At 43.7% G+C, this 12,875-nt stretch overlaps 2 protein-coding genes across 3 annotated transcripts; one reads left to right on the top strand and one right to left on the bottom strand.

Moving 5' to 3' along the window:
• The first annotated feature begins 1,058 nt into the window (after positions 1 to 1,058).
• On the top strand, positions 1,059 to 1,769 carry LOC141600654 (uncharacterized). Its single transcript, XM_074420898.1, has one exon. It carries the CDS (start codon positions 1,059 to 1,061, stop codon positions 1,767 to 1,769), a length of 711 nt encoding a protein of 236 aa, XP_074276999.1.
• Positions 1,770 to 2,245: 476 nt separating this feature from the next.
• On the bottom strand, positions 2,246 to 6,367 carry LOC141599260 (small ribosomal subunit protein bS16m/bS16c). Of its 2 annotated transcripts, none has more exons than XM_074419230.1 (4): positions 6,190 to 6,367; positions 5,457 to 5,598; positions 5,272 to 5,317; positions 2,246 to 2,772 (listed from the first exon to the last, which is right to left on the bottom strand). In XM_074419230.1, the coding sequence occupies exons 2-4, from the start codon at positions 5,587 to 5,589 to the stop codon at positions 2,562 to 2,564; spliced, it is 390 nt and encodes a 129-aa protein (XP_074275331.1). In that variant the 5' UTR covers positions 5,590 to 5,598; positions 6,190 to 6,367; the 3' UTR covers positions 2,246 to 2,561. The 2 variants fall into 2 exon arrangements, with proteins under 2 accessions (XP_074275331.1, XP_074275332.1); XM_074419231.1 differs by having other exon boundaries at positions 5,457 to 5,593; positions 6,190 to 6,350.
• Between the last annotated feature and the right edge of the window lie 6,508 nt (positions 6,368 to 12,875).

Raw genomic sequence — 12,875 nt, 5'->3', positions numbered from 1 at the left:
TAATCAAATAAATATATAAAAAGATTTTTTTACAATTGTTTTCATCACTTTTTAATACTTCTAATGTCATACCATGGTATCAATCTCATACCCACCCCCCTCCCTGGGTATAAGAAACTCATACCTCATGGGTTTGAGGTATGGGTATGAAACCTTCATTTACGTCAAACAAACACATGGTATGAGTTTGGCTCATTTCAAACCCATACCTCATACCTATATTGGGTGAACCAAACACCTAACTGACAAAAAAAAGTGGTGATTGGTGAAATGTCTTTTAGTATGATTATTAACAATTGTGTAAAATAGTGTTTTATAAAAATTGATGTAAGATTTAAACTCAAATCATTACCAACTAAGGCTGTATTCTTTTTAGTTGAAAAAAGCTAAACCGAACTAAACTTAATGAAGCTTACTTAAACTGAATTGAAATGAACAGAGCTGGCTTAAACTTAATGAAGTTTAAGTAAGAGTTAATTTGTAAAGAAATAAGCCGACCTAAATGAAACCAGAACTTAATTGAACTAAACTAAATAAATTGAGTTAAACTGAAATGAGCTAAAATTAAGTCAAAAAGATCATAACTCTACTCAATTATGAATGAACTGAATGAACCTGAGTTTACGTGGGTGTTTCACCAACCTATGAACAGCAATGTTATACAAGTCAACGGCTGACTCCAAGATAAATACCTCCATAACGTAATTTTTGTAGTATTCCACACTAAATAAATTCTACCAATAATCATTTCCCATTCAAACAAAAAAAAAATAAACAATTTCAAAATTATGGACAAAGAACAACAACAAATTCAATTCATGGGTTTCATAGGTATCTTGAAGGAATCTATCAAAATAATCTCTTCACGCCTTAAACTATTTGCTAAAATAGCTCTTTTCTGCATCTTACCTTACAACGTTTTTATGCTAGTAACTATTGCAACATTCAAGTTAATCTCTAACGAAATTCACAATTATTCATCTACCTTGAACGAGGATATTAATTTATACTCGTCGAGATTGATTAAATTGTATCTCGTTCAAGCGATTAGCTTAATAATGGCGTTTAAGTATTCCCTTCTTTCAATTTCCACTGTCGTATATTCAGCCAGTTGTATATACAATAGCGAGGAAATTACCTTCCAGAAGGCGCTAACTGTAGCGCTTAAGGTTCAGAAAAGACTAGCGTTTACAATGGTATGCCAAGTTTTGTTAACAAACTCGTACACTTTTGTTACGACCATCATTGTTTTTTTCTTAAGCAAACAAAATCAAGTGCAATTCGAGAAAATAACAGTAATATTGATTATTATATTACTAGTTTTCGGAATAATTTTAGCACTCTTTATGACTATATCTTGGCAATTAGCTAATATTATTACCGTAATGGATGATTATAGCGGGTTTAAGGCTATGAAAAAGAGTAAACAATTGATTAAAGGTAACTATGGAACTGCAATTGCTCTGTTGTTAGTACTATCAATTTGTTGTTCGCCAATGTTCATATTAGCTAAGCAATTAGTTGGGATTGATAGTAATTTTGGAGTCGGACCGATAATTTTATACGGAATTATCAGCTTGGTGTTTAACCCTGTGATAATGCTTTTCTGTTTGGTTGTCCAAACTATGTTCTACTTTGTATGCAAGGCGTATCACCACGAGAGTATCGACATCTCCTCATTTGTCGATTGTCTTGACTTGTCGAAGTCAGACGGAGAATATTTTCCGTTGAAGAGCGAAAGTAAGAAAATTGATCAGCTTGATGTCTAGATGGATGGCTTCCAGGGGTGTGTATTGTGAAAGTGATAGTAAAAATGTTGAATTATGTTGATGATTTCATTATATGGTGTATATTTTCGGTATTATTTAAATAAAATCTACTTTAAAAGTCTTACGCAAATTCTTGTTTCAGACAGGTCATTTTCGTCATAAACAATCATACGGGATTTTGAGACCATTTCATGGTCAAATTTGAGCATAATGATCTAGCTAGTGTTTATAGCTTATGGTGGTTTTTTTTTTCTAAGATGGTCTCAAATCCCGTCTTATTGTTTTGGAAAATGGCGTCTTAAGGAAACTCTTATAGAGAAAGTAAAATGAAGTTTGTTGTTTACATACCCTCCTGAACTTCATCGTCTTTACTGGGTAGCGTTCCTTTTGATTAGCATAATGATGCTATGATCAGAATGCTCTCAAATTATTAAAGCGGAATACAATACATTATCGACATTATCATACACAGCGAGTAATCCAAAATCATCGATGGTCATTCTTAAAACCATTACTTATTCATTAAGTTGGTTTTGAAATTCAGCAAACTACAAGACGAATAGTCGACAAAATCTTACACGGCGAATGATGAAGCGCTAGTTGTCGTATAATCTAATACTGCATCTAAATGTCGGAAGCATCAGATTTCTTTTTTTTCGAGTAGCAGGAAGGGATAAATCCTGGAGACCTACAGCGAGTAGAGTCCCAAAAAAAGTTCACAAGAAACGGAAATACATCCAAAGTATCCTTTCCTAAACGAGAAAACTTGCGGACTAGATTTAAACACCAAGTCTACGAGTCCTCCTTTGCATCAGATGTTTCTGAGCTGCTTGGGATTGCTTCTGTGGTCTCAAGACGTCCAGTCATGGGGTGCACCGGGCGGGTATCACGGAGCCCACCTTTACGGCCCATCGACAACATTGGTGGAGGAGGTAGTATTCCTGCTCGGAAGAGAAGACGCTCGACAGGATCAGATGGTTGTGCCCCAACAGAAAGCCAGTACCTGTGATTCAGAGGTCAGAAAGACAGTTTAGGTGCGACGCAATTTAAGACTTAAACGATGTCGCCAAAAATAAGGAAAAGACTAACTATATGATCGATTATCTCCGTCATATCATGTATGACATGAGTTTGGGTTTGAACCCAGAGCGTACATCATGCCCAACTCATCCCTAAAACCAAATACATTACTACTACAGAATCTGATCAAAAACTGAACAACAAGTCTCGAAAAAATCCACAACTATATGCAAAATCTTATTGGTCTAACAATAAAGGTCTTGTACTAACAGTGAAAACAACGGAGCAAATTCGTGCATTTATTAACATAAGATGCTCCGTGAGCTCAGATCTTAAGAACTATCCTCGAGAAACTGAGCTTTAGTACTACGACCTTTCATATTTAGTTTTTTCGGAAGGAAAGTGAACAACAGAAATATTTATACCCAAAAGGAAATACAGTAAAACAATTGAATCGCAAACTCCTACGTCTTCACTTTGTTACCATAGTTGATGCAGCTGAACTCTTAAAAACAGACTATTTGACCACATCAGAATCGAATGTCCTACTTTTTCCTGCCCTGATGTTTTGCTTCTGCCTCTAGAAAACTTGCTATCAAAATACAGGGTTAAAATGAATACCTGCTACAGTAACTTATTATCACTTGGAATTCTTAGCCTATTCCAGTTGACTCTTAGAATGAAGCCATGAGTATTGAGTACAACAGTCTCTCTCAGCAGATGAATTACTAGGAACCAGAAGCGACCACCAGTCTATTGGATCTAAAGGCCGACTAGATCGCCTTTTGACCTTGGGTAAGGGAAATAATCTTCTCTACATTTACAAATCAGATAATTGATCTCATGGGAAGTTAACCTCTGCTTGCTTCCTCATTTAAAATTACAACACAAAGTATGAATGAATATAGTAGCACCATTTAGATAATAATGATGAAGTTGAGTAGTCTTCCTTTAGATTCTCTATAATTAGTAAAGCTTGTTCACTTTCTGTAAGATCAGTAACTGAAACTGCAACAATTACTCGAAGTATATATTTACTACTAATATAAGAGATCTTCAGGTCACTTAAAATATCAAAGGAAAAGTAAAAGATAGACAAGAATGTGCAACCATATACACCTGAAAGTTTAAATACACGTAAAATGGCAAAAGACCACTGAGGCAAAAGACAGAGAGACAAACTATAAAGGATTACAAAAAAGTTGGTGTAGTAATCGTTGAAAAGTGGGTTCAACAGACATTCCAAGCAATTGAGAATGTTGACAAGTAAACATCTAAGGTAGAAAACAGCAAATTGTTGTCTCAGAAAACAATAGTGCTATACTTGTTAGGTCTTTTTCACCGTCAGATTAAGGCACACACGGGAGAAATCTATGCAAATGGAAAAGCAGGAAAGGAAGGAAAATAGATTAAAGCAACTCCAAGCTGATTATTTCGAAGCTAACAAAGGAAGGTTGACTGCTATGAAAATAGGAGATGTGGCCTAAACACCAGCTGAAACAGTGAGAAAGCTTACTTTAAGCCCAAACTGAACATTTGACTACAAATCAAACATTTGAATATCATATCTTACCTTGAGCTCAGTTGGATGAGAGTGAATCTTACCTCGTCTAGTTGTGGCAGTTGTCACAGGTTTAATCCTTGTAACTCCGTTCAATTCGTAGAAAATGCTCCATTTCAATTGGGAACAAAGATTTAAGGAGGGGTGTATTTTAGTCACCATCCACCGCCACACCTTAACCACTATCACAAGTTCACAACCACTACTCCACCTTAATCAAACCACCGGCACCACTAGCTCATCTCAACCACCGCCATTGTCCCACACTCCCACACATCAGCTCTCACTCGCTCCTCTCAAGATCTCATTTCTTTCTTTTCAATTTAATAAATATCATTGTATTCGTAGCTACTGTGACATCCTCAATACATCCAGTACTAATGAACTGGCAGACTATAAACTCTACTTGGTGGTTTTCTCCCTTCATTCCATAAAGATTTCCACAATTCCACCTAAAAATCCTCTTGCCCCCTCTGTTCTTTAACTCCTCTTTAGCTTGCATAACTTTATCATTTCGACATTTATGAAAATTATTCCTTGATACTTTTGACTATTTTCCATTTCCAATTGAGGCAAAGACTTACTACTCTTTGGTTCAAGATTATGACGGAATAAAGCAAAATCGCTTACTAAAGTGGTTGTGCTTCTCTATTGTGAAAATATTATTCCTTCGATGCAATTTTCATTTTGGGTCATTCGAAAACAGACTCTTTGCGTTGCTAACACAAGGATAAGGTTCCGTTTTACCTAGCAATTTGAGCGAGTCATTCGAAAAGGGCATTGGAGTAATGTTGTTGTATTCATTGATACCTAAGACTAAAACGAATAATCACCTTCACACCCTTTTGCAAACAATTCCAACACTAGCTAAAATAAATATGATATCTTAAAAAGACCAAGAGAAGATGTGATGAGACTTACTTGATTCGATCAAAATTGATTCCCATTCGCTTTTGGTTATCCATACCTAGATACACCAAATCAATCAATAACAAAAAAATCAGTCACTGCCATTATGAGATTATTTTAAACAAAGGTAAACAAATGAACGAAACTGAGTAGTCAATATACAGGATTATAATAAAATGAAAATAGAGAAAAGGGACCTGGAAGAGGGTTATAATGACCAAGAATTTCAAGATGTTTGCCATCACGAGGAGACCTAACATCAGCAGCTATAATTCTGTAAGAAGGTTTATTCTTGCACCCAAACCTTGATAATCTTATTCTCACCACCATCTTTCTATTCTGCAATTAACATTACATTATCAAATCATTTCAGATTTATAACACCGTAATAAAACCCTTCTAATCGCAAACTAGCACATTGTCACTATATCAAATAAAACAAGAAATGCAATTCTCTCAGTTGAGATTCACTTCACCGATTTTATCAATTTTACAACAAGTAACAATCAGTGGAAGCTTTAAACAAACTCTCCTTCCGTCTCACTCATTTGTTTACCTTTTATATTCCATGTGAGGAATATTTTAATCAAAGGTATTGCAAATGTTCAAAACCCGAAAAGGGATACTCTAATAATATCAGTAACACGCATCGACGATAAACTGTCCGAAAAATGATCACTACCACATGAATTAACTCCTGCAATGACTACTTACAGTACCGAAAAATACGTTTCGAAATATGATAAACAATCAATAATATATGGATTGAAAAAAATGACTAGATTTACTCGAGCATTAACAAAAATGATAAACAATCTTCAAATCGAATCCAAAAGTTTAAATAACAATTCTCAACCAATAATTTATTACAGGAAAAGAGGGGATTCATGGGATTGGGAGGCGGAAGCTAGTACAAGAAAAAAGGGGAACCTGTTGGAGAACGGCGGGAGGCGGCAGCGGCGGCGGTTGCGGCGGGAGGCGGCAAACGCCCGGAAGCCTTAGGTATGTTTTGGGTTTTAGGATTTGGAATATGATGGAATTGCAATAGAAATGGGGGCTTTGGGGGTTTTTCACTTCAATTGTTATTGGTCGCGAATTATCGTAATTGGTCGACAATTTGGATGAACTAATCAAACTACTCCACCCTAAATTAACGGGTTATTTTGGGTTCGAGTCGAATGAACCGTGGGTTGAGTTTACGTGCCGCGTCATATTTTAACAATTCTAAGGCCATGTTCTTTTGAACTTAATTTCAGTTCTAATAAATTTAGTTCGATTCAGTTCATTAAGTTTAATTCTGTTCAGTTCAGCCCCATTCAGTTCAATTGTTCAGTTCAGATTAGTTTATTTCAATTTAATATTAATATTCTTATTCTTATTTTATATTCTTATTGATATCATTATTATTATTATTATATTAACTAGATTTTGTGCCCGTGCGTTGCACGGGTTTTAAATTTGTCTTTCCTCTAATTTTTATGGACCTTTCAATATCATTTTAAATGATACGTAACAGTTGTGTTTCAATTACTCAAATAAGGTACTTTGTACCTGTTCCGGGTGTAATTCCAGAGCAGTGATTAGTTACCACCCGTGGCTTGTAGAATAATGTCTTGAGCTGAATCCTTCTTGCTCCTATCGTCCCACTCGGCCTCTCCTGCAACAATGAACGAACTGAGGGCTTGGCTGTGGGCCAAGCGTACTCACTCCGACGCTCAAGTCAGTAAACTTAAAGGATTAAGCTGTGTTACTTGGCTAGATGCGTATTGTAGAGAGATAAGGGAGATATTACCAGATGAATAGTGTATTTAGGTTATAATTGTGAGATCCTTTCCTCAATGAAGGTTGAGGAGTATTTATAGACTTTCACCTTTTGTCACGTAGTGGCCAAGTGGCCAAGTGGCTAGCAGGTGGAAAGACTGATCTACCCCTCGGCCGAGGGACCTATGGCAGGCCGGCGGACAATGTTGACTCGCCGCCGAGGGGTCTTGGATATGAGTACGCGGATGTGTGTCCCGCGGCGGTTGTCACGCCGAGACCCGTGTGGCGGCCGATGGGATGCATCGGCTAGGCTATCTAAGTCGTTGACTTCTTTGTGGATATCTTTGACCTTGCTCGGTGTGTTGACTTGGTCGGCGGTGCGAGAATATGCCCCATCAATTTGCCCCCAGCGTAGTCTATGCCGTGGTATGGGCTCCGATGTACGTTGAGCATGTATTCGCACAAGTAATTTTTAGAAATATTCTCAGATCGGCTTCTTCTTGTGCATCGGCGTGGCTCTTGCTAGGCCGTGCCGTATACCATATCCTAGGCCGTGCCGTATACCATATCCCCCCTCCACATGGATGCGTAAAGGGCACTCGATGTGGAAAAGAGTATGACGGCGTGACCAAGGCCGAGAGTGCTTAGTTGATTTTGATTGCCCCGTACGGTGCTTCCTAGCTTGGTTGATCAGGTGGCCGGCGGAGACCAGATACCTAGGAATTTTTGAGGAAAATGAATAGTTGAAGGGATGTGAACGGGCGTGTTGAAGACGCTTGGTCACTGTTGCATTGATTGATGTTTAACTGTTGCGACGATTGACATTCCGTGGTTGCATGCTCGACACGTGTTTGCTCGTTGATTGGCTTGTTGCTTCATGGGTCGTGCTCGATTGGCCCTTTATTATGGGCTTTTTCCCTATAAATAGGGCGCTTTTTTCGTGATTTTGGTCACTAATTTCATTTTCTCAAATTTTCTTCAAAATTTTCGTCTTGCTAAACTGAAGGGCTTCTTCTTTCTTCCAATCTTCGGAGTTTTTGATCCGGCTAGCACTTTTTCCTTTGAAGGTAAACAAACGAATTTTTCTTTTCTTTGCTAGTAATTTGTTGTGAACATGTCTGCTGCTGATGCCGGGGCTAGCACTTCCGCGCCGGGGGGTTCCCCGTCGCGTCTTGACGAGGAGGAGATTTTAGAGGCCATCCCGCTAAGGTTAGGGGGTCCTAGGCCTCCTTCTCCCGTAGATGACCTGCCCCTCCCGGGGAGTTGGAGGATGAGGATGATGTTGATCACGGTCTTTGGGGCTCCCGTCGATGGTGGGAGGATGATGACTGCCTGAGTCATGGCGAGGCCTGCACGACTGGCCTCGACCGTGTTTGGACGAATAAATTCGCTAGTAGTTCCGGAGGGACCCTGTTCGGAGATCATTTCTCCTTCGGTGAGGGGTATAAAATTGTTGTCCCGGAGGAGGGTCGAGTGGTCTGTTGCCCTCCCCCGGGCCATATCGGCGTGTACCTTAAGCATTTGGAGTACGGGCTCCGGTTTCCTTTAAACGAGCATGTTGTGGCCATCATCAGAGCTATGAACCTTGCCGTGGCCCAACTACATCCGTTGGCCATGAGGACGATAATCGGCTTTGTGTGGCTCTGCCTTTTTAAAGGGGAGGTCCCTACGGTCAACCTATTCCGCCGACTTCATAGTCTTCGGCCGTCGATCTCCCGAAAGGTGGGGTGGTACGGCGTCCGGACGAGCCTGGATATGTCTCCGTAAACAAGCTTACTTCTGCAAAGATTGGCGGGGGCGATGGGTGTACGTCCAGTGCGGGAGGACTACCCGTTGCCGAGGTCTTTCCGGGGGCCCCGTTCATTTACGGTGTGAGACCCGGGAAGAGTATGAGAAATACGTCTCCCGGGGTAGCAAGGTTAAGATGGACGCTTCTTTTGTCCCCCTTACGGCGGATGAGAAGCGGGCAATGCAGCTATTTGATGCTGAGGAGGGATGGCTGCCCCCGACCCAGATTATCCTTCAGGACGAGATGCTCTGCCGCGTCGGCCTCATACCGGCCCTCAGCCGTGGTGAGTAGGGTCGGTGTGAGGCCCACCTTTGCTTGTTATGTTCCTGTTTGGAGCTTTCTTGCTTCTTTCATATAACTCTTGTTTGATTCCTTGCAGATCGATTTGGTCAGGATCTGTCAGAGAAGGACTTGGAGAGGCTTGGGCTTGATAAGGACGGAAAGGTTCTCATCCGCCATCCTACGGCTGAAGCACGTGATCGCCGACTGTCTCCTAACGAAGTCATGGAAAGACAGACAAAGGCGTTGGATCCGGAGACGGCACAAGCACGGGTTCTTGGCAACGTGCTGAGAAGACCAAAGAAGGCGACGTCCAAGTCGGCGGCTGCATCAATGGCAACTCCCTCTTCGACCCCGGTGATCGAAAAGGATCGTGTGGAGGTGATCAACATTTCTGAGGGGGAGGTGACCGTTGCTAAGGTCCCTTCTCCGAAGAAGAGGAAAGACCCACCGTGCCGCTTCCGCCGCTTGCCGTGGAGGAGCACCTTCCGCCACCCTTCACTAAGAGGGTTCGAACTGGTACGGATTTAACTTGTGGTTCGGATTTAGCCGGCTCGTTGGGCATTCCCGGTGACAGCTTTCGACGTGTCAATGCACGGTGACATGGATGCTCTCTGTAACTTTTTGCGTTCCATCGTCGGAGACCGCCGTCCTCGCTGAACGGCAAGCAGGGAAGCAGCCTGAGAAGGCGGTTGAGAAGACGGGTGACCAAAGTGTCACCGTGGACTCCTCACCCCAGAAGCTTACCCCTACCGAACTCGTGGCGGAGGGTGAGGAAATATACAAGAAGTTGGGGAGATGGAACCGTCAAGCCGCTTCCCTCATCATGGAGCAAGAAAAGGCCACGGCCCAATCTGGGCCGCTGATTGCAAAGCTCAAGTTTGATCTTCTTGCTGCGAGGGGGAAGCCGGAAGGCTAAGGCGGATCTCCGTCTTTTGAGGGGCGTGCGGAGGAAGGCGAGAAGCCGCCGAGGGCCGAGAGGGCCAAAGTTGAGGATGCTTGATGGCGCGCCACGGCCAAGATGATGGAGGAACGGGACAGTACAAGGGCGCCTACGACTCTGTGGTTGCCAAGAGGGACGAGTGGGAGGATCGGTTTCAGAAGCAAGCAGAGGTGCTCAGGGGCACGCAGGCTATCCTTGCTCAGAAAGAGAAGGATATTGAAATGCTCCAGGATGAGGTCCTTCCTAAAATGTGCGTCCAGTTCCGGGACCGGGCCGAGGAGGCGACCAGGGAGGCGATAAGAAGACTCGTCCCCGAGGGCTCCTTTCCATGGGATAAATTTGATACTCTTTTGGATGAAATGGCTGAGGCTGAGGAGACCGCGGCTACGGAGAAGGCTAAGGCGGCGAAGGCGGCTCAGATAGCTGAGACCAAGGCGGCTTATGATGCGAAAGTGAAGGAGGATGAGAGGCTGAAGTCGCTTGAAGGTGCTCAGCCTTCAACAAAGCCGGCCACCGATGATGCTGTGGCTACTGACGCAGGGGAGCATCAAGCATAGGGAGACGGGCGGTCGTCACCGGACTCACCCGGCATCTCGGATAGCTTTAGCTGTTCGGGGGCCAATTATTGAGCCTTCTCTCCCTGCCATCCTTTTGGCGCTTCAATTTCCAAGTCTGTACCTTTTGTTTTTCTGTTTCCTTGCTTTTTGTAAAGCTCTGGTAGGTAGAGTTTAGGCAATCCTTATGGGGACGGCCGTCGTTTGTACTCTTCTTGCAGTCATTTTAACAAGGTTTTATCTTTTTGGTCCTCGGCTTGGCCGGGACTCTGATTACGATCCTTTATTTGCCTTCTTGTGTCATTGACTGAGGCGATTTGAATGTATGTCTTAACCGTGTAGACATGTTGACCGCTAGATTGGCGTCTCAATTGCACTGTGTATACGTTTCTTTTTAGCGTATCGGCCGACGTGTTCCCCGTCGCTCTCGGTTTCGGCCGAGTTAATCGGGGTTGCGGCTTCGATAGCAATCGCAACTGTGTAGGCATATTGACCGCTAGATTGGCGTCTCAATTGCACTGAGTATACGTTTCTTTTTAGCGTATCGGCCGACGTGTTCCCCGTCGCTCTCGGTTTTGGCCGAGGTAATCGGGGTTGCGGCTTCGATAGCAATCGCAATCGTGTGTAGGCATATTGACCGCTAGATTGGCGTCTCAATTGCACTGAGTATACGTTTCTTTTTAGCGTATCGGCCGACGTGTTCCCCGTCGCTCTCGGTTTTGGCCGAGGTAATCGGGGTTGCGGCTTCGATAGCAATCGCAACTGTGTAGGCACATTGACCGCTAGATTGGCGTCTCAATTGCGCTGAGTGTACGTCTCTTTTTGGCGTATCGGCCGACGTGTTCCCCGTCGCTCTCGGTTTCGGCCGAGGTAATCGGGGTTGCGGCTTCGATAGCAATCGCAACTGTGTAGGCATATTGACCGCTAGATTGGCGTCTCAATTGCACAGAGTATACGTTTCTTTTTAGCGTATCGGCCGACGTGTTCCCCGTCGCTCTCGGTTTTGGCCGAGGTAATCGGGGTTGCGGCTTCGATAGCAATCGCAATCGCGTGTAGGCATATTGACCGATAGATTGGCGTCTCAATTGCACTGAGTATACGTTTCTTTTTAGCGTATCGGCCGACGTGTTCCCCGTCGCTCTCGGTTTTGGCCGAGGTAATCGGGGTTGCGGCTTCGATAGCAATCGCAACTGTGTAGGCACATTGACCGCTAGATTGGCGTCTCAATTGCGCTGAGTGTACGTCTCTTTTTGGCGTATCGGCCGACGTGTTCCCCGTCGCTCTCGGTTTCGGCCGAGGTAATCGGGGTTGCGGCCGATAGCAATCGCAATCGTGTAGGCATATTGACCGCTAGATTGGCGTCTCAATTGCACTGAGTATACGTTTCTTTTTAGCGTATCGGCCGACGTGTTCCCCGTCGCTCTCGGTTTCGGCCGAGGTAATCGGGGTTGCGGCCGATAGCAATCGCAATCGTGTAGGCATATTGACCGCTAGATTGGCGTCTCAATTGCACAGAGTATACGTTTCTTTTTAGCGTATCGGCCGACGTGTTCCCCGTCGCTCTCGGTTTTGGCCGAGGTAATCGGGGTTGCGGCCGATAGCAATCGCAATCGTGTAGGCACATTGACCGCTAGATTGGCGTCTCAATTGCGGCGAGTGTACGTCTCTTTTTGGCGTATCGGCCGACGTGTTCCCCGTCGCTCTCGGTTTCGGCCGAGGTAATCGGGGTTGCGGCTTCGATAGCAATCGCAACTGTGTAGGCATATTGACCGCTAGATTGGCGTCTCAATTGCACTGAGTATACGTTTCTTTTTAGCGTATCGGCCGACGTGTTCCCCGTCGCTCTCGGTTTCGGCCGAGGTAATCGGGGTTGCGGCTTCGATAGCAATCGCAACTGTGTAGGCATATTGACCGCTAGATTGGCGTCTCAATTGCACTGAGTATACGTTTCTTTTTGGCGTATCGGCCGACGTGTTCCCCGTCGCTCTCGGTTTTGGCCGAGGTAATCGGGGTTGCGGCCGATAGCAATCGCAATCGTGTAGGGCATATTGACCGCTAGATTGGCGTCTCAATTGCACTGAGTATACGTTTCTTTTTGGCGTATCGGCCGACGTGTTCCCCGTCGCTCTCGGTTTTGGCCGAGGTAATCGGGGTTGCGGCTTCGATAGCGATTTTTCCCTTCGAGTTTCTGTCTAGTGGCAAACTGTGGAGGGGACAGATACTGATGGAGAACTTGGGCGATTCACTTGCTTGTTATCATCGTGCGTTGGGGTGTCCACAATGTGTTCGG

Source organism: Silene latifolia, chromosome 9 (assembly GCF_048544455.1).
Source record: "Silene latifolia isolate original U9 population chromosome 9, ASM4854445v1, whole genome shotgun sequence".
In the NCBI taxonomy this organism is placed as follows: Eukaryota; Viridiplantae; Streptophyta; class Magnoliopsida; order Caryophyllales; family Caryophyllaceae; genus Silene; species Silene latifolia.
The sequence above is the reverse complement of the archived record's forward strand: the minus strand, read 5'-3'. Positions and strand labels throughout refer to the sequence as shown.

What these genes read in the sequence shown, in the direction of transcription:
- LOC141600654 (XM_074420898.1), top strand. Translation starts at nt 1,059, where the DNA reads ATGGCGTTTAAGTATTCCCTTCTTTCAATTTCCACTGTCGTATATTCA.
- LOC141599260 (XM_074419230.1), bottom strand. Translation starts at nt 5,589, where the DNA reads ATGGTGGTGAGAATAAGATTATCAAGGTTTGGGTGCAAGAATAAACCT. An exon ending in TCATTATAACCCTCTTCCAG is followed by an intron (nt 5,318 to 5,456) that starts GTCCCTTTTCTC and finishes TGGTGTATCTAG; the next exon opens with GTATGGATAACCAAAAGCGA. An exon ending in ATCAATTTTGATCGAATCAA is followed by an intron (nt 2,773 to 5,271) that starts GTAAGTCTCATC and finishes TCTGAATCACAG; the next exon opens with GTACTGGCTTTCTGTTGGGG.